Here is a 22,138-nt window from a genome sequence, read left to right as displayed (position 1 = left end):
GCAGAGCTCATATAGTATACTATTACTTTATCCTTAGATATTCGAGCGTATTAAGTAATTACTTATAAACAAATAGACCAAAAAAAAAAAAAATCTACTTTCCAAATAAACCTTAAGCTGTGTTACTTTTACTCGTTTCATTACTCGTTTTGTTAGCTGTCCTAGACATTTCAAGAATGCGCATCGTATCTTTCCCTAAGTCGTTTCCCTACTGAGCAGCACAATATCTTCCGGAACTGACATATGACGTACAAACATGGTGGTCATTGTTTTAAGCGCATGATCAAAATTTAATCGGAAATTTCAACCAGATAGAATCTGCGCACGAGCGAAAGGAAATGTTTCCGGTAGCTCTGATATTTTATAGTGCAATAAACAAATTTAAAAGGAAATGTCTACTATATCTAGGATGTTTCAAAACAACACCAACAACGTTTGGGGTGATTGCTGACCCCCAAGATAAGACGAAAAGTATAGACCAACCTGGGTGCACAAATGCTTCCTTTCGGAGTTACAGGCTGCCGAAAACATGAAAAAATGAACTTTAAAGGTTCATAGCTTCAAAGCTATGGGACCTGCCGTAGTCAGGTCAAGACTTCACTTAGGGACTAGTAAGTGCCCTATCCAAACATTCAAGCTTCAGAACTCTGCGGTACTTCCGCATTAATTTCTATAAATGTAGTTGGTGAGTACTTCAAAGTATATGCCCGAAGCCAAATAACGTCTATAAAAATTGTTGCGTGAGTACCTTAGAATTCGTAAACATGTACTTTTGGATAGCGTACATATTAGTTTTTAAGTAAAGTCGTGACCCGACTAAGTTAGGTCCCATAATTTTGGAACTATGGATCTTTATAGTTCATATTTTCATGTTTTCGGCGGCCTATAACTCCGAAAGGAAGTATTTCTGGACCCAGTTTGGTCTATATTTTTGTCTTATCTTGGTGTCAGGAATCACCTGCCAACCGTTGTCAGTGTTGTTTTGAAACACCCTGTGTACAAAATGCTTCCAAGAGTAAACTACCCCTCTCCTCCGGTGCTTTTTTTTTTTTTTTTTTTTTTTTTTTTTTCAGGAGAAAGACGCTTACTACCGGTACATCATGGGATTGTTAATGAAATATATATTTATGAAATATATTTTGCTCCAATTGCCATCGAGACTAGTGGTGCTTGGGGATCTGCAAGCCTTGATTTTATTAGAGAAGTAGGCAGACGCATTTCTATCGTTACTGGAGATAATCGTTCAACATCTTTCCTAATTCAACGCATATCTATTGCTATCCGACGTGGCAACGTGTCGTCGGTTCTTGGCACCTTACCACATGGAAAAGAACTAGATGAGGTGTTTCTTCTCTAACACAAAGGACAACACTGAACATTTATACAACTGGACGACATACTATACAAATAAGGTGTAATATCATTGGATGGCGTAGAAAAGCAGACAGTAACACCTAGATATGATGCCGTTGATAGGTGCTTTTCTACCCCTTCCTTTGGTTCGTCTATCGAAATATATTTCCTGCTGACTTAATTATTTTTTCGCAATTATTTCATAAATTTATTTAATGTAATTCTTATAATTTTATTCAAATTATATTTTTGTGTTATTCTGTTAGCAATTATTGTTCCATTCCGCATTTATGCCTGTTGTTATTTATGAAATATGAAAACATACCATGAAATATTTTGTTAAATAATCTTGCAAAGACAAACTCACCTTAAGGCTGTTGCTACCTCTTCGCTGAGTCGAGTTTTTCCCTATCTAATAACATTGGAACTTTTTTCGTGTTTTTCTCAGCAACCAATGAACAAATCCTTACAAAAATTTGCATGGAGTCAGGTCGATAATAAAGAATTCGTTATATGAGCTTATAATTTTACTAAAAGCCTCCAATTAAGTTATTCATTCCCCCCTTTTTTTCATGTGAAGATTTGCAACAACGCATTGACAACACTGCGTTCTCTCTTCTAGCAGGTTGCGGCGAGTAACTGAGGGTTACTTTGAAGTTTCAACATTGTCCACAGCTGTGAGGGGACCCTTTTCAACAATGACATATTTATGGCATTTCAGTGAGAAGGCGTTGGAGTACGTTTTCTTTGCTGAAAGCAGAAAAAAATAAACACAGCGAGAACAGATCCATTCTTCTTTACATTAGCTTTCCTCCCCGTCAAGTATAGACAGTTATAAGTAATTAGAAGCGAACTGTCTCTATTGAATAAAGATACTTTTAATGTATACGAAAGCGAATGTCACTTTATGACTATTATTATTATTATTATTATTATTATTATTATTATTATTATTATTATTATTATTATTACATTTTCCAAAACATGAAGAGACATACCTTTCTTGACTCCAGTGCCCATTTTATCTATATATGAGGTATTTATAATAAACTTCTATACTGCTAAAAGAAAAGCTACTTTTATAGTGACGTATTATTTGTATTTTATTTATTATATTTCAATTTAAAATAAAGTGTATCGTTTGTAACAACGAATAGTGCTCAAAACAGCACCTATTACCAGTCAACTATAGATTTAGATCAAACATAATAATGGACAACAACACCAATATATTGTATACATTTAGACCCTATTGGATCAAAAGATGCAATCTATTTCACACAAAAATCTTCTTGTAGGCCTTATATCTCGAGAACTACATATAGCGTACCCAAACTATGACTTAACTTAGTATGATGTGCTTATTGCGTAAAAAATACAAAAACTCGATTTAAGGACCATTTAAAAATTTTGTGGGCCCTGATCCACAAAATTCAATATATTACCTTCAATCAAAAATTTTCTTGTACGCCCCATATTTTGACAATTACAAAGTGTGTGGCCAAACCAAAACTAACAATTTACTCAGCATGATGTGCTTATTCCGTAAAAAAAAAAAAAAAAAAAAAAAAAAATCAGCTGCCATTCAAAAAATTTGTGGGCCCTGATCCAAAAAAATCAATTTCACCCATTCAAACATTTTCTTGTACGTCCCATATTTTGAGAACTACATATAGTATAGCCAAACCAAAAAGTAACAACTTAGCCCGCATGATGTGCTTATTCCGTAAAAAATACGAAAACTCGATTTAGGGCCCATTCAAAAATTTTGTGAACCCTGATCCAAAAATTCAATATATTTCATACAATCAAACATTTTCTTGTAGCCTTATATCTGGAGAACTACAGGTAGTGTAGCCAAACCCAAACTAACAATTTACTCAGCATGATGTGCTTATTCCGTAAAAAAAAAAAAAAAAAAAAAAAAAAAAAAAAAAAATCAGCTGCCATTTAAAAAATTTGTGGGCCCTGGTCCAAAAAAATCAATTTCACCCATTCAAACATTTTCTTGTACGTCCCATATTTTGAGAACTACATATAGTATAGCCAAACCAAAAAGTAACAACTTAGCCCGCATGATGTGCTTATTCCGTAAAAAATACGAAAACTCGATTTAGGGCCCATTCAAAAATTTTGTGAACCCTGATCCAAAAATTCAATATATTTCATACAATCAAACATTTTCTTGTAGCCTTATATCTGGAGAACTACAGGTAGTGTAGCCAAACCCAAACTAACAATTTACTCAGCATGATGTGCTTATTCCGTAAAAAAAAAAAAAAAAAAAAAAAATTCAGCTGCCATTTAAAAAATTTGTGGGCCCTGATCCAAAAAAATCAATTTCACCCATTCAAACATTTTCTTGTACGTCCCATATTTTGAGAACTACATATAGTATAGCCAAACCAAAAAGTAACAACTTAGCCCGCATGATGTGCTTATTCCGTAAAAAATACGAAAACTCGATTTAGGGCCCATTCAAAAATTTTGTGAACCCTGATCCAAAAATTCAATATATTTCATACAATCAAACATTTTCTTGTAGCCTTATATCTGGAGAACTACAGGTAGTGTAGCCAAACCCAAACTAACAATTTACTCAGCATGATGTGCTTATTCCGTAAAAAAAAAAAAAAAAAAAAAATTCAGCTGCCATTTAAAAAATTTGTGGGCCCTGATCCAAAAAAATCAATTTCACCCATTCAAACATTTTCTTGTACGTCCCATATTTTGAGAACTACATATAGTATAGCCAAACCAAAAAGTAACAACTTAGCCCGCATGATGTGCTTATTCCGTAAAAAATACGAAAACTCGATTTAGGGCCCATTCAAAAATTTTGTGAACCCTGATCCAAAAATTCAATATATTTCATACAATCAAACATTTTCTTGTAGCCTTATATCTGGAGAACTACAGGTAGTGTAGCCAAACCCAAACTAACAATTTACTCAGCATGATGTGCTTATTCCGTAAAAAAAAAAAAAAAAAAAAATTCAGCTGCCATTTAAAAAATTTGTGGGCCCTGATCCAAAAAAATCAATTTCACCCATTCAAACATTTTCTTGTACGTCCCATATTTTGAGAACTACATATAGTATAGCCAAACCAAAAAGTAACAACTTAGCCCGCATGATGTGCTTATTCCGTAAAAAATACGAAAACTCGATTTAGGGCCCATTCAAAAATTTTGTGAACCCTGATCCAAAAATTCAATATATTTCATACAATCAAACATTTTCTTGTAGCCTTATATCTGGAGAACTACAGGTAGTGTAGCCAAACCCAAACTAACAATTTACTCAGTATGATGTGCTAATTCCGTAGAAAATACGAAAATTCGATTTAGGAACCGTTGCTAACTTTTGTGGCCCCTGATCCAAAAACTAATTATTTGGCAAGATCGAAATATTTTTATGCATTTTTGGATCATTTTTAAAATTCTTAGTCAGGATCGCTATCTTTTGATCCATTTTTTGGATTATTCCTAAAATCCTTGTTTTTATATGTTTTTTATATTTATATATAAGGTGATACAAAGAAAATTTAGGGAATCAATTGATCTGATTGAAGATTTGTTTAAATCTATTTTATAGAATCTTTTAGATTTGTTAACTATATTCCTGTTAACTGCAGATTTTTTTAAAAAGATCTCTTTTTAATCTACATTTGTATTCTTTCTTTACTCACTCATGAAGTATATCTGTAACTTTTGTCAATTTTTAAAGTTGCTTCTGAATAAGTTTCGAGAGTTGTCCGCAAAATTTCGTTAACATCTTATTTGAACTAACGTAACACTGTAATCTCACTTTAATTTACCATAGTATATTTTCTTTTTTTCTTTCTTTTTTTTTCTTTGCGTGAAAGTAACATTTGAAACCGAATTATTTCTTTAAAATTTATACATGAAATGGAAATTGTTTTTTAAAAAAACTATGACATACTCATTGTATAAATAAATGTGAAATATTAGTGTTTGTTTGATTTATTTGTATTGATTGAAGTCAATACTTCGAGTGTAACTTTGACCACTTATCAACAAAATTAAAAAGTCATAGACCAGTATAATTTAAGCAAGTTACTTACTTGATTTGAGACATAATTTTGGAGGGGAAGAGTAGAAATTTTACTGATAACATTTTTTTTATTTAACTTTTCCTGTATTTATGTTTAGCGTGGCCTTGTGAATTTTGTTTACTTTTTTTTCAATGTAGAAACTTACCTAGGGATGTTGGAGTATGCTCATAGATATTTAAATTGTGAATAGTGCTTCGGTGATATTTAGCATTTTGATTATACTGCTTGTTTATTATGTTTTAATAACTTCATTTACATAATGTTGTGGCTTGATGTAACGAAGTATTCCATCACATATTTTTATACTCATACGGTAGTGCTTTAGTTTAATATGTATGACAATGACAAATTGGTGTACCTCAACAAAAAAAAGCCCTATATTTTAAAATGAAGCATGAAAAAATAATGCATAAAATTAAAATTATTCTGTTAATATGTGTTGTACTATATATATATATATATATATATATATATATATATATATATGTTGTAGCTATAGATGAAATTTCGCGTTCACCATCTGGAAAATAAATATTTCTTATTTAGAATGCGTAAGTTACAAGGTTATTATTAGCAGGTAACACTAATAAGTCTCTATTCCCTGTTGGTGGACAAACACCGTGCTCGTGGGTTTTCTCGGGGTTCTCCCGTTTCCTCCCACTTTCTTCATTCCACCATTTCACTCATCTCTCATCGTCACCGTCTCCTTTAGCCTAACCGGCATAACCGTGGGACGTAAAACTTAAAGATTTCATTTCATTTTCTCTATTCCCTGTTACCAAGAAATAAGTCCCTATTCATATTTCGTAAAGTAATAACCAAGAAAAGACGTTACCAAGAAAATGACGTTTGTATCTACATTAACAGTACATATTTCATTATGTATAGATGTTTTTCTGTTTAGTAAAAGAATCTCTGATATTACACTTAACTTTTCCTACAAATGTGCTCTGTTAGAAGGGTAATGTGTGGTCAGTTCTTCAGTTTCCCAGTTGCCTCACGATACTGAAACAACACCGAAAAATCTGTCATCATTAGGAATAGAATTCGACAGCATTCACGCTAAGAACACATTTGTGTAACAAAAAAGTTTATTTCTAAATTTCCTTCGTATGTGGTAAAAATGAAATTATTATTATTTAGCATAAACATTCTATACTACTATTCACAGTTTCAAATACATATACAGAGGCCGGTAGCCAGCCCAAAAATGTAGGGGGGCGGCTGAAGTTAGGGGAGCCCGATCCAACCATATCATAGTTTATCACCATATTATATTTCATTTGCAAGCCTACCGTGAAACGTTTAGGGAGGCCAGCGAAAATTTAGGGAGGCAAACCCCTAGATCCTCCTGAATACGGGTCTGCATATACATATATATAATTATTCCAAAATGCTATCTCCACTGGTTTACCTGTTTCCGTGAGGTTACAAAAGTCAAAGAGCGCTGGTGTTTTCAATGTGAAAACCCCACTGGTGTCGGCAGCGCGGCCAGTCTCTGGTCAAGGAAACACCGGCAAGGAGGAACCGAAGTGGTGACCACAAATTTTAACTAAATTACTAGTGCCAAGCCGCACTGATATTCCTTGCTCGTCACAATCTCTTGTGCCAAGAATTTCCTATAATAATAATAATAATAATAATAATAATAATAATAATAATAATAATAATAATAATAATAATAATAATAATAATAATAATAATAATAATAATAATAATAATAATAATAATAATTATTATTATTATTATTATTATTATTATTATTATTATTTCACACAGGAAATTTGAAAATAAAATGAAATCTGTAAGTTTTACGTCCCACAGATATGCCGGTTAGGCTAAAGGAGATAGTGATGATAAGTAATGAATGAAATGGTGGAATGAAGAAAGTGGGAGAAAACAGGAGAACCCTGAGAAAACGCATGCACACGATGTTTGTCCACCACAAAGTTCACTTAGCGCGAGCTGGGATCAAACCAAGGACCCCATGCAACTGAGATGAACGCTCTACCACTGAGCCACCGCGGCCCCCACACAGGAAATTTATCTGCTATCACAATCGTCTGCTAATTTATATTTGTATAACCAATCACCAGGTATAAGACTGAAATACATGAGACGCAAGAGGCATCTTGCTATGTTTGAAAGTAACCACAAGAACTCCGAATGAGACTAGACGAATATACTAAAAGCAATAGGTTTAGCAAAGAAAATAAAGAGCGCCCCCTCCATCTCAGTGCCATAAATCTGTCCTCGAAAAGGACGAGAGGGCTAGAAAATTTCATTCCACAGATGTGATATGGACAGAGTTTAAAAACCTGTTTTAAATGGCTAGCCCGAATTTCCCTCACGCTGCTAATACAAACAGGGAGAAGCAGAGATCGCACTGTTGCAAATCTTCACATGAAAAAAAGGGGGGAATGAAAAACTTAATTGGAGGCTTTTAGTAAAATTATAAGCTCATATAACGAATTCTTTATTATCGACCTGACTCTATGCAAATTTTTATAAGGATTTGCTCATTGCTTGCTGAGAAAAACACGAAAAAAGTTCCAATGTTATTAGATAGGGGAAAACTCGACTCAGCGAAGAGGTAGCAACAGCCTTAAAGAGTGAATTATCCATTGTGAACAATAGCAAGTAAAAGATAATGTGTCATATTCACACCACTATAAATCGTGTAACAGTTACAGTTTCAAGGCAGACCGCTTCTCATCTTCAGCTAACTTGATCCTGAAAACTGTTTAAAACAAGCATTTTAGGAAAACCAAAAATGGGTCAAAATATTGCGATCTTGGTCAATAATTAATTTTTGGATCAGTGGCCACAAAATTTTTCAACGGCTCCTAAATCGAGTTTTCGTATTTTCTACGGAATAAGCACCATCATACTTAGTTAAGTGATAGTTTGGGTTTGGTTACACTATTATGTAGTTCTCCAGGTATAAGGCCTACAACAAATTTTTTGATTGAATTGGATCTTTTGATCTAGAAAGTTAAAAGTTGAAAGAATAAAATGGTTATTGGAAGTAATCAAAATACTTCACGTCCATCAACACTATGGCGAATAAATGTACATTAAACGCTGTCGTTTGTATTTTTATCCTTTCACTTTCCGACATGTTTTAAATATTTGCAGTTTAAAAAGGTGTTACTTATACTTTTAATGTTAATAGCATTTAAATAAAAGGAGTCATTTTCATTTCTAACGATTACATAGTTTTATCGTAAATTGAAACAACTTGCTTAAAATTTTAATTTTAAGAAGACTGCAAGTTATAACAAGCAGTATATTATTGATAATAATCTTATTGAGAGTGTTGCATTAAAAAAAAGAAAAAAAAAATGATTGTGAAGGATTTCTCGGTTTTGACGAAAACTACCGGATAAAAAAGTGCATAGTGTTAGTAGTGAACATGAAAACCTGTACGTAATTGACTAGTGCCGCTTTAAAGATTATGCTTAGCATAACATATACCACCATTAGGGTATGACGCATGTCACGTTTAGTGTTCAAGAAAAGAAAACAAAACAAATAATAATAATAATAATAATAATAATAATAATAATAATAATAATAATAATAATAATAATAATAATAAAGTTGAGAATGCTCCAAGAGCATTGCCAAAACGAACTTAAAATGAATTAATTTTCTTTAACCTCTACAGGCTTTGTACCAATTTTTCCATGTACTTTATTATTATACTCATTAAACAATTGCTTTAATATAGCTGGCCATTTATAATTTCCTTTAGTACTGAAATTTTTCCGCATATTTTGTTTAAGGGTTCTGTTAAAACGTTCTATGGAGTATTAATTTACGAATCATATATATATAATAATATGGTGTAGTGATATTTTTTCACGATATGCGTATTGTGTTCCGTTAAAAATAAAGAAAAGTCTTTAAATTGTGAAAGATGTAACACAAATTAAAATAAAACTAAGTTTCCCGTGTTTGACATACAAACAGATTTACTTGGTGAATTTTATAATCAACATGTAAAACGGCTGTTTATAAAATATGAAATTAATCATTATAATGCTCAAAATGGAGGGCTTAAAATTGAAAAGTTCGCAACATATCATCTGTATGACTTACGGTTCCCAAGATATAGCTTCTTAAATCTTCCGAAATCCGAAATTTTTGGCCAATATCTGGGGAACGGTGGGCAGTTGGTCAGTGGCCACCGGTTACTATTTGGTACCAAATTGTTCACCGTCCTCTTAAGGATTCAACACCAATATGATCCCTCTATGACCTTATGGTTCACGAGATATGGCTCCTTAAATCTCCCGGAATCGGAAGTTTTTTGGGTCAATATATCGGGAATGGTAAATGTGACTTGAAAAATTCCATCACTTTCTCAAATAGTTTTTGATGCTGTATCGAATGGAAATCTCAAAATTGAAAAATTCGCAAATAACAGACACACACATACAGACAGAGAATTTGGTAACGAACTTTTTAAGTTCGTTAAAAATATTATGAGTAATAAATATTAAATGGCGAGGTACTTTATCGTTACTTATCCATATGAGAAGCTTTGTATAAATGAATCATGTGCCCGCCAACCCCCAGAGTTAAGTCAATATCCTTACACTTTTTTTTTTATGTAAATGACTCACCTCTGTGTTATTGACTTGTAGCACATAGGATTTGGTACGTTCTAGGTGTTACAGTAATATAAACATGTATGGGGAGCACGTACAATGTTTTCCAAAATAACTATATAATTAAGAATATGTTCATGTCCTGTAAATATGTGTACGTGTACTTCTATTTGAAGACGCTTAATCGATATTTTGCTAGTACAGTACCATTGACGCTTTTTTGTAAAGCATGCATGAAGCTGCCAAGCGTATTTAAAAGAAGTTTAGTCTAGTGTTATAAAAGCAATTTGTATAATTTCGTTATATTTATAGAATGAATAAATTTTTAGCTGAAAGATTAGTAAAGTAGTAAAAGTTGATTACTAATGTAATTTTGTTCATTTTGTTGAATAAAAAAAGGCAACAGTTTTTTTTGTAACCTTTTGACTTTGAAAAGACTAGTTCAGTCAAGCCATCGTAGTAGTTTCAGCCATCCGCCATTTATTTTTTCAAAGAAAATTGTTCTGCAAGTCAGTTATTTTTACTTAATTCAATGCCATAATATTTTATTTCATGCATTTTATCTGTATATACTCACTTAATGTTTTTATACCTGCAGGGTGAGAAAGTAAATAATTAGCTTTGTTTATTTTCAACGAACTTACAAAGTTCGTTACTGAGTTCTCTATGTCTCTCTCTCTCTCTCTGTGTGTGTGTGTGTCTGTCGGTCGTCTGATGTTTTCAATTTTGAGCCCTCCATTCGATAGAACATCAAAAACTATCGGAGCGAGTGATTTCATTTTTCTCGTCATTCTTACCATTCCCGTGATATTGGCTAGAAAAGTTCCGATTTCGTGAGATTTAAGGAGCCATATCTTCGTAAGTCATAGAGAGATCATTTTGCTGTTGATCAATACCTAAGAAATGGTTCCAAATAGCAACCAGCGGCACTGGCTAATTGGCCACCGTTTCCCAGATATTGGTCAAAAACTTCAGATTTCGGGAGATTTAAGGGGTCATATCTCGGGAACTGTAAGTCATAAAGAGATATTTTGTGAGTTTTTTTTCAATTTTGAGCATGTGTCTTCGTAAAACAACATATCGTAGAACGTTTTAGCATGGTCCACATTTCCTAGTAGTTTGCGTGTATACAACTCAAACGTTGCGTTTAATTTGTGGTAGCATAGTAATCACTGCCTTTTGCAGTTTATGGAAATGAACTTTTGAAACTGTAGTCAAAATGTGAGATATACAGGGTGTTCATTTATTATGTACCCAAAATCCACCGATGAAATCCTCACATCTAAACAACAAAAAAGTCCATATAAACATAGGGCGAAAAACGCGTTGTTTTAAAGTTACTGGATACCGGAATCGAGAAAATTGTAGCTTTGAGTTCGCCTAGCTCGAAAACTATGAGAGATATCAACGGTGGTTAAAGACATTATGAGTGTATTGGATTCGTTCCTTACCTTTCTCTATTTGGGAATAGCCATTCAATGACAGTCACGAGGTTCGAACCTAACAGCCTATGAGGAAAGGTCAAATAATGATGAGATCGAACACCAATTAATATAAGGAAGAATCAACACTCACGGTCATCAGGTTCGGGTGCAATAAATAACCACAAGAAGGCTGAGTTGTGTGCCCACCGTCACTGGTGAGTCAAGCACCTTATTGCTATATTCTTAAGACATTTCTTATTGATAATTTCAAAAGAACACTTGGGGGGGGGGGGGATAAATGACAATGCTGACACCGGATGGTTGCAGAGTGCGAAAGAGAAATGTACCTTTGCACTGCACCACTTTCAATGTACTTTAACTGTAACCTAATAAAATATTAAACCATGTATGTATTACATACTAATACTTATCCTTTTCCACAATAGAAAATAGTACGAGAAAATACACACAAGAACACTATTTGTAGTTGTTGCCAAATTTGAAATGATCACACAGAACACACACACATACATACACACACACACACACATATATATATATATATAGATAGATAGATTAATTAATTAATTAATTAATTAAGTAAGTAGGTAATTTTAGGCAATTAAAAACACTTTTATACACTTCACATAAAATAGAGTTTGTTACGAAGATTTTGGCTCCTGAGCATTGATTCGGGTGCGCGCGAAACGATGTCGACGGAAATGCACGGACATCACGGTTACCGCAATTCAAAAGATTTCACGAGGATTTTGAAGACAGTACACACCCTCTTCTTTTACCTTCACTGGAAAAGTTATTTCTTGCAGGTTCCAACAGGAGACTCCTCCTACATAATAGTTCCATTTTTTCGCATACTACATTTTTAGTTAAAATGTTACTGATGAACCAAACATAAAAATTGTATTGAAACTTTTGGCGGTTGCATTTAGCACTAAAAATTGGAGTCGTTCGTCGAGTGCTCTAACCTCGTTAGTTGTCCATCTTGCACTCTCCGCGCCAAGTCGTGGTTTCTCTCTTCGTTGACACAATGGAGGCTCATTGATACATTATTGGAATAAAAAATAGTTCGCACAAAACATTTAGTTTTTATGTAACTGCTTCTATAGTAAGAAGTAATTAATTAATCATCACTTGATTGAGAGTACATTTAATCATATTGAAGCACATAATAGTGTCAATAATTAATAATTATTATCGAAAATACATATTATGACATATGATCCACTGCTGTTGCTTGGGAATTCAGCTTTGCGTAAGTGTGAGTGAGGGAACGAACAAATACCTTCCCAAATACGGTTCGGCGAGAGGTGATGAAATGTGTTGAGGGAAGAGGCACCTTCTGGGTAGAGAATTCTATTGTTTCGCCCTTCTGCGAATATTGACTGGGTAGGCGTTAGTTCTAAGAATTAAAATTAAGAATATGAGGGTTGATTAAAAAGTATATATAACGATATCGTTATAACATATTAGAGAAACTAGTTCGCTGTCTATCTAAATAACCATGTCTCAGAGTTGAGACGTATCGGCACAACGGATGTTATAGAGGGAGCTACGGTATAGGTTCCGCTTTTCCTCCCCTCTCTCTAAAATCATATGCGCCGGTACAACCCAACTCTGAAACATGGTTATTTAGATAGACAGTGCACTAGTTTCTCTAATATTTCTTTAACCGCTTTTAGTATCTCTCATAGTTTTCGAGCTAGGCAGCCTCAAAATTACAATTTTCTCGATTTTGGCATTCTGTAACTTTGAAATAACGCGTTTTTCGCCCTATGTTCATATGGACTTTTTTTATTGTTCAGGTGTGAGGATTTCACCAGTGAATTTTGACTACACAATATATTTACATCCTGTATATATGCTGTCGTGGCTATATGTTAACGTACATGCTGGGGATTCACCCCCTAGCAGACATGCTAGTGAAAGTGAGTAAGCGCATAATTGAAGATTTGCTTCAGCATTTGCTACAACGATTGGTTCTCCATGTCATCTGTGTCTGTATAAGTATTTGAACTGGAGCGGGCTTTTTAAAGTTTACCTTTCATTTTTCCATCTTTCTTTTCGCTGTACAGTTTGCTGTCCACACCAATAATGTTGTCTGGAAAACTTCAATGTAATGTTTATACTTCATCTGAATAAAGTAGCACATAGTGAATCAACTCATCTGTAACCTAACAGTAAAGTAATTTTAAGTGTTGACTTGAGCTCCGTGGCGAAATCGATATTTAAAAAAAGAAGAAGAAAAAGAAAAAGCATGAAGAGCTCAGCTTTAGCGGGTAGTAGAAGCGCAAGCTCGAAATTTGAATTAAGAGTTTTTAAATATTTGACCTTCGATTTGACCTTGATGCCAGGCTAATGCCCAGATTGTTTTAAAAAGTAACTCCGGTTTAACTGAACTCATACTTTTAGTGGTTTTCATAATGCTGAAGTAGGTTTTCTTTTGCAAGCTGTGTGTAATAAGTCGAAGTGGAAGATTTCAATATGAGTGAAAAAATTAACATATGTTTGTGATGATGGTTATCACTCTGGCCGAATTATTAAGTAAATAAACCTTAGAGAGTTACGGGCACAAGAGTGAGTACAACATGGTATGTGCATATCAGACAATATATACGTACATAGTTATTGTCTAGATTTATTGAATTAATAAATCTCTTATTTATTATAGATGTCATATTTATATATATGTGTGTGTGTGGAGGGGTGAGATATTATTGTCTCACTTTGAATTATTGCATCTTTATACTTTACGTCCAGTTGGCCTGATTTTATCCCCCACCTCAATATAGATTATCTAATTCGCACATTGCGTATAACCCCCTATGTCTCGATGCAGAAGGCGTGAAACCATACATAACGTATTCTACAATGCTTCTAGATTAAAAAAAAAAAAAATGTAGAAAGATATATTAGTACTGTCTTAATCGAATAATGAAGACAGTACTTTAGTGCCTAAAAATATGTACTACTAAGAAAGGCTGTTGATGATGATATCGGGATACGTTAGGTGCATTTTTATTTTTCAGGCGTAATAAGTTTGTAGTAAAATAGCAAGGGATGCCAGAAAAATGCATTTTCGGAGGCTAAAGGCCTGTTCTTGTGTTAGTGCATTGTAAATAAACAGTGCTTTGTGAGTTAACAAAAAATTGGCTACTTACCAATGAATTTTCCCTTGAAAAATTTAAAGATTTTGACGTTTCGGAACTCTCAGCTGGTTTTTTCCTCAGTGGCAAGGTAAAAAGGATTAAAACGGAAAGGAGATAAAAGAAGTAAAACCAGGAATACATACCACTATATAAAAGTAAAAGTATATATAGTGGTATGTATTCCTGGTTTTACTCCTTTTATCTCCTTTCCGTTTTAATCCTTTTTACCTTGCCACTGAGGAAGGAACCAGCTGAGAGTTCCGAAACGTCAAAATCTTTAAATTTTTCAAGGGAAAATTCATTGGTAAGTAGCCAATTTTTTGTTAATTTTAAATATTCCCCCATGCGCCCATGTAATTATAGTGCTTTGGGAGGTTAACATACTCCTTTTATGTTAAGTTTTTTGCCTTTGTAAAAACAGTGATAAAAATAATGTGCTATTAACTTATTCTGGCAGTTTTGATACAGGGAAGCCCTTTCAAAAGTATTATGTGATGTACACGACAAAACTACTGTAGTTAAGCAGTAAGTACGAGTCAAAGGTCAATTCTTGAAGATGTTATTTCAATTTAAAGCATTCGTAAAAGAAACTATGTTTCATAATCCCCGAGCGAAGTTTAATTGTCAATTATATGTTTAATTGAAATATTGGAGATGGCAAATATAATAATAAAATAAAAATATAAAAAAGTTGTCATTTTAGGTTGTTATGAACAAAACTTGCAAAATTTCCAAATATTAATGTTTTATTGACTAAATCGTATTTAAAAAAAAAATGTTCTAAAAGTATTCTTCTACCTTAAGATGTTTTGATGTATTTTTCATATTCCTGAGCGAAAATAAAAGTTATCTTTTCATAAGATAAATAATTCTAAATTAGTGTTATACGATTTTCTAAGCTGATTCAAGATTTAAAATTTCAAATAACTTTATTTTTTGTTTTCTAAAATGTACTAAAAGAATTAGTAACTGGGGTGTAAACTCATAAACAGAATCATCTGCTATCAGAAAAATGTTTTTATCATTTTCAACATTTTTTTCTCTTTAATCGTGGCGGGTTTATGACATTATTTAATAGCCCGTAAGTTTATTTACTATTATAAAAAGGTGAATACTCACATGCAAACTTGCACTGCGTACTATACTTGCCGTTTGCGTTCCGTACGTTTTCGAAGGTGCCATTTTCGTTGACTTTTTATAATAATCGTTTATTTCTTTATGCTATCGCTTAATCATTGAATTGTTTTTGTTGTATTTACCCTGTTTAATATGATTGTATATTTTGTAGTCCTTAAATGTTATTATGTATAAAATTTCATGGTAAAACAAGTTCAGACGAATAAACTAATGATCCTATGTAGTAAAAAAAATCTACTTAATTTTAAAAAATCTTTTAAACAAGCTTCCATAAAAAAAAGCAAAATAACGTTTAAGATGGCCTTAGGAAGACATTTGCAAGTTCGAAGAGGGAGTGTACCAACCACAGAGAACTTACTGGTGTCGAGGGCCGTACGAGACAAATGTACAACATTTTCACAAGAATTGAATAGCCATGTTCAGTTTATAAAATCGTTCATCGTACTCTTGTATCACAGGAACATTACAACTGTCATAACGGTAACCAAAATATTTACTTATTAAAGGCAAACAGAAAAATCTATTTATTTACTATTTCAGTGGAACATTTCACCAGTCTGCCAATGTTCGGTAGTGCTCTCTACACTGGATGTTCCAACGTGGAGGATATTTTCAAGGCGGACATCAGTTACCCATGAACTTTGAGCTCACTTTAAGAAATTACGTAAGAAATTCATTTTCAATAATCAGTCAGGTTGACCGGCTGTTGCACATGGCTGCCTTACGATGATCATGAAAGGCAATAAATAAATAAATAAATAAATAAAATTTATATGGACTTTATACGCACAAGGTCAATTCACAATTTGTTGAAAACAATATATATATTCTGCTCATAGTAAATCGTATTGAACGTGTACGTCCTTATGTGTCAGTGTTTAATAAAAGTGAATTAAATACAGTAAACCCATTGTATATCAATATTTTTTTTTTACCGTGAAGTTTCAATACTTTGACTTCAATGTACAGAACGTTGCAAAACTAAGTAACCCGTTGAGTAACCACTCCCATTATCCCACATCTTCACGATCTCGATGCGGTCAACTTTGACTAATGGCATGGCTCAGCACATGAAAATAGAGTTATTACGGTTATCTTAAACGATTGAGTTTTTCTTAAAATTCTAACTATGCTTCATATATCATATGACACACTCCTAATTTAAACTTTTTGAGCTAGATTCAAAAAGACGAAGAGCAAGATGGCGGCCGTACATGTGACGTGCACCATAGAGGTTCTCTCTCGGCCTAACATGCCCCTATAATTACCAATCGCGGCTGTCTACACTCGCTTTCATTTTATAAGAGGTGGTAAGGAACTTTCGGCTCACTTTATAGGCGTACGCTATTATAGGAACCACTGCTCTACACAATTGGTTTTAGTTGAAAATTTTATAAGGTCGTCTTAAATAGGTTTCTCTACATTTGGTTTGGTAGACAACTATGCGCAGTATATCTTTAGTTTGTGGTCTGACAGTGATAAGAATTCAGAAAACTACATTATTTGATTTTTTTCTTTCTGTGGTTTTGCAGGATATTGCTAAGTCGAGACGAGGATTGCCGGGAGTCAGTTGCTGTTCTGTTTCAGAGACAAGAGTACAAAAATCTAGTGGACTTTGATAATCACTTAGATGACATCACTCTAGATTGGACTAATCCATACATTAATGATGTAATTGAAGAAGTAATGGGTGAGGAATAATTGTGTGGAATTAAGAGAATGTGTACAGATAAAAGATTTCTGTAATAAAGCAAAGAGATTGGTTTTATACTATTTGTAAGGTGTTGAATCATTGGTTTTGTTGTTTGTAAGATGCTGAATTATTGAAAGTACAGGAGAAACGTTCCATAGGCTTCACTGTTGAACAGTGTAGATATTTTCCCTGTTTAAGTATTACACTCCATTTAAATGTCAATATTGTTGATGTTATGCACTAGATAAAAATGTAAATATAAGGTATTTCGTACAAATGATCTTTTGTAAAAGTTATTAGTTATGCATTTTTATGAACCAAATTGTCGTGCGGTGGTTGATGATATATTAAGTCCAATTGTTTTAGTAGTGCTCAATAAATTGTAAATAATCTATCTGTCCAGTCAAACACTCATTTTCTCTATCATCTGTATTCTGCAGATTGTTTGTGCTACGAAGTTTGTTATCGTATTTTGAAGCATAGTTAATCCTTAGAATGTTAAAAGTATTAATTTTGTCAATTGTTTGGTATACTCAGTGCAAATGTTCATTTGTAATATTGTATTCTTGTTTTTATATATTATAGTAATACTATTACTTTTTTCATTTCTTTGTTGTAAGGGGCACTGGATGAAAACCTTTATATTTGGAGAAATGTAAATAACCCTTGTAATCCAAATACAAGTAAAGTTAGGAATTTTGGACAAGTTATTTAACTACTCAGGATAGAAATTTCTTTCCAGTTTCTATCACAGAGAATGAACAAATTGTTTCGTGATGAATATTGTAGCCGACTGAGTTCATAAAATGTAGGTGTGACTTCTGAACATAGATTATAACTTTGCCACTTATAATCTGCTTGCTAGTGTAATGACGCACTCTTTCGAAGTTAACAAAAACAAAGCAAAATTCCACCTGAATGAATAATATTAACAATAGTGTAATATGTAAAAGTCACGATTTGTGCAGGTGTCTAGCGGCTTTAAACCACATACTTGCGAGTGCAAAACCTGTCCTTTGCAGATTGGATGAGTCTTACGTATTGTTTTTCCAGCCTTCATTTCATTATCATCTTCTTTAGTCAAAGGGAAAGGAGGAGGGATGTAAGACTCAAATAAATAAATATATTCACAATTCTGTTTTAAGTTACAACATTTTCTGGGAGGGGTTTTACGTTATTTTAAGATGTTAATACATTAAATAAGAGAGAGAAAAATGAAATCTTTAAGTTTTACGTCCCCACTTATGCCAGCTAGGCTAAAGGAGACAGTGATGATGAGAAATGAATGAAATGGTGGAATGCAGGAAGTGGGAGAACCCTGGAAAAACCTACGTACGGAGCGTTTGTCCACCACAAAGTTCACTTGGTGCGAGTTGGGTTCGAACCAGGAACACCACGCACCAGATGTGAACGCTCTACCATTGAGCCACCGCGGCCTCACTCAAATAAGAGTGAGAAACAATATGTCACCGAGCTGAGAAAATTGGCAATTTCATTAGTATGGGAGTAATGCATGTATTTATAGAACTTGACTATTCAGAATCTATTGAACGATATAAACCTATAAAACAAATTTAAAAAATAACAATATTGTTCTATATTAAGCAACAGATGATTAGATAAGTTCCAGTCTTGTTTCGATCTGCATTTTACGTCGATATTTGGTTGTTTATTATTTAATTTGTGAATTTTTGTGTGCTAAGAATTGTCGTGGACAAAATCTCAAAGTATAAAATGGTGAAAACGGAAGCAGTAAATGAATCTCAGTCTGTAAAAGAATCCTCTTTAAATCTGAGTCGAGACGTGCCTGGCATTTCTTCAAGGATCAGAATATCAGTCAAGTTGGGATAGTTTAAAGCTAAAACCTGAAAACATGTCGGTCATGCTGATAACTACGTTAATAATTTAAATATCTGCTGTAACACAAACTAAAGTTTTGTAAAATTATACGAGTTCTATCGCTATATTGTAATTCACCTGTATTAATGTAAAATAAAGGGTCCACTTCGTGTATATACAAGAAACACGACAGTATATTTTACTTTTGATTGAAGTATTTAATAAATTATTTATGAGCGAAATATTTTTTATTTTTTTCCCTTAGTGTTTTGAGGCCTAAAATACATAAAACGATACTCATGCTGTTGTTCTGTATGGTTGCGAAATATGGTCGCTTACTCTGAGGGAAGAACGTAGACTGAAAGTATTTGAGAACAAGATCCTGAGACAAATATTTGTACCGAAGAGGAACGGGAATAGGGAATGGCGGAAACTTAATATCGAGGAACTGCACAATTTATACGGTTTATCAAACATTGTTAGGGTCATTAAAGCTAGGAGGCTCACGTGGGCAGGTCATGTAGTCAGAATGGAAGAAAGGAGGAACGCTTTCAAAGTCTTAACTGGAAGACCAATCGGAAAACGACTATCAGGAAGTACTAGGCGCAGATGGGAGGACAATATTAAGATGAATTTAGCAGAAATAGGAATACAAAGTAGAAACTGGATCCTGCCGGCCAAGGATAGAAGTCAGTGGAGAGCTTTTGCGAATGCGGCATTGAACCTCCGGGTTCTATAGGTCATAGAGTTCCATTAGTATTTTGGAGTTATTTTTTGAAAGCTTCATGACCTTTTGAAGTTTTCGTACTGTTTGGTTGTGGACAACATTATCTATTATATAAAAGAGAACGCACAAATCCTTTGTTAGCTCATCACGCTAATACGGCTGAACCAATTTCTTTCATTTTTGGGGGGTTATTAGGATTTGGACCCTAGATGGTTTTTATCATATCACTTTAATTTTTAATTACCAGTGTCTTGAGATAATTGACCATTCAAGTGTCCATAACGTACAAATCCTTTGTTAGTTCATCATAGGTATAAAAATAAACGTATTTATATGCAACCCGCATGACCGTGTCACTCGGCGGGTTAACATAAATGACAGGCGATATAATGTTAACATTTACTGGAATCTACTATGGTTTTTATCATATCACTTGAAAGCGAAAAAGTAAAAATTATCTAAGTAACAAAGTTTATTGCGTTCCGGGGTGACCGCAGCGAAGCGGGACGGGTTAACATAAATGACAGGCGATATAATGTTAACATTTACTGCAATCTTCTATGGTTTTTATCATATCACTTGAAAGCGAAAAAGTAAAAATTATCTAAGTAACAAAGTTTATTGCGTTCCGGGGTGACCGCAGCGAAGCGGGGTGAACGCTGCTAGTGTTTTATACAGATCTTACCGTCTTTTGAATAATAGAATGGTTTAAAGGAAATACATTCCCTTGGTACTGCATTAGTGAATGAAACCTGAAACCTAATTCATTTTCAATAATTTTATTTGTCTGTGAAACTGCAAATCAACTGTGTGGGTACGATTTCATATTTATGTTTACGTTCTTTTTTATTCATCTGTAGTTAGTATGTAATACTTCTGCTTACAGGTTAAAATAAAAGTACTTTAGACATCGAAATACTTGTATGTAATTAAGAGTCTTAAGGCAGACCTCGAGTTGTACACCTTATGCACTTAAGTGATCTTTCTATCTGCCCAAATAGCGTAGTTGCTAATGCCGTCGCCTTTGTGATTGGTTCCGGGTCCGGTATCCGGTGGGGGCAATAGGTCGAAAAGTGTAACAACTTTCTCTGGTCTGATATCCTGAATGGGTTTTTCGTGGGTTTTCTTGATTCACACCAGGCACGTTACGGGATGTTATCTAACACATATATCCTCCTCGGAGTTATAAGCTGCCGAAAACATGAAAAAATTAAGTTTAAAGGTCCATACCTCCAAAACTATGGGACCTACCGTAGTCGGGTCAAGACTTCACGTAGGAATATGTGCCCTATCCAAAAGTCTATGTTTCTGAATCCTAAGGTACTCAAGCAACAGTTTTTATAGAGGCTGTTTGGCTACGGGCATATAATATGAAGTACTCACCAACTACCTCTATAAAAGTCGTTGCGGAAGTACCGCAAGATTCTGAAACATGGATATTTTGGATAGGGCACATATTAGTTCCTAAACGAAGTCTTGACTCGACTACCGTAGATCCCATAGTATTGGAGCTATGGACCATTAAAGTTCATTTTTTCGTGTTTTTGGCAGTCTATAACTCCGAAAGGGAGCATTTGTTCTGTCTCGTAACTTAAAATAATGTTTTTTTTTTTTTTTTTTTTGTTGCTATTTGGAATAAGTGATTATGGGAGATTGCTTTTTGTTATACTCGGTAGTAAGATAATACTATTTTGATGCATTTTGATAATTTAATGAAGGTACATAAAGAAAGGTTATGACAATAATATGTAGTACATAAAAAAGGTCATGACAATAATATAGAAGTTACAGATTAACAAAATGTGCCTGTCATGGAGAAGACCTCCATGCACGAACTTCTTATGCGTTGTTCCTCGGCATAATTAATAAGTACTTACAGAAGGTTATAGCGGTACAGGCTGAGATCCATCCTGATGAGGTTCTAATGGTCGACTCTGTCTGTTCTGACTGACTGCCAATGAATGACCAAAAACTGACCCATTGTTTACAATTTCATACGTTTATATACTCTGTTTTTGGCTTTTCACCTATATGCAGTTCCTTATTTTGTTTTTATTTATTTGGACATTTTCACTTTCATTTTTAGCTTTCCTTTTCTTGAAAGT

At 33.7% G+C, this 22,138-nt stretch overlaps 1 protein-coding gene across 1 annotated transcript in view; it reads left to right on the top strand.

Annotated features, from left to right (window-relative positions):
- The window catches only part of EMC8-9 (ER membrane protein complex subunit 8/9), a 104,796-nt gene extending 85,248 nt beyond the window's left edge, over positions 1–19,548 (top strand). Inside the window, exon 5 of the mRNA XM_081746442.1 lies at positions 17,307–19,548. Coding sequence (XP_081602568.1) covers positions 17,307–17,475 — 169 coding nt within the window. The 3' untranslated portion in view covers positions 17,476–19,548. The remainder of the gene's footprint in view (positions 1–17,306) is intronic.
- The last annotated feature ends 2,590 nt before the right edge of the window (positions 19,549–22,138 follow it).

This window comes from Thermobia domestica, chromosome 18, assembly GCF_964235325.1.
Source record: "Thermobia domestica chromosome 18, izTheDome1.hap1.1, whole genome shotgun sequence".
Lineage (NCBI taxonomy): Eukaryota > Metazoa > Arthropoda > Insecta > Zygentoma > Lepismatidae > Thermobia > Thermobia domestica.
This window is presented reverse-complemented; position numbering and strand designations above follow the sequence as displayed.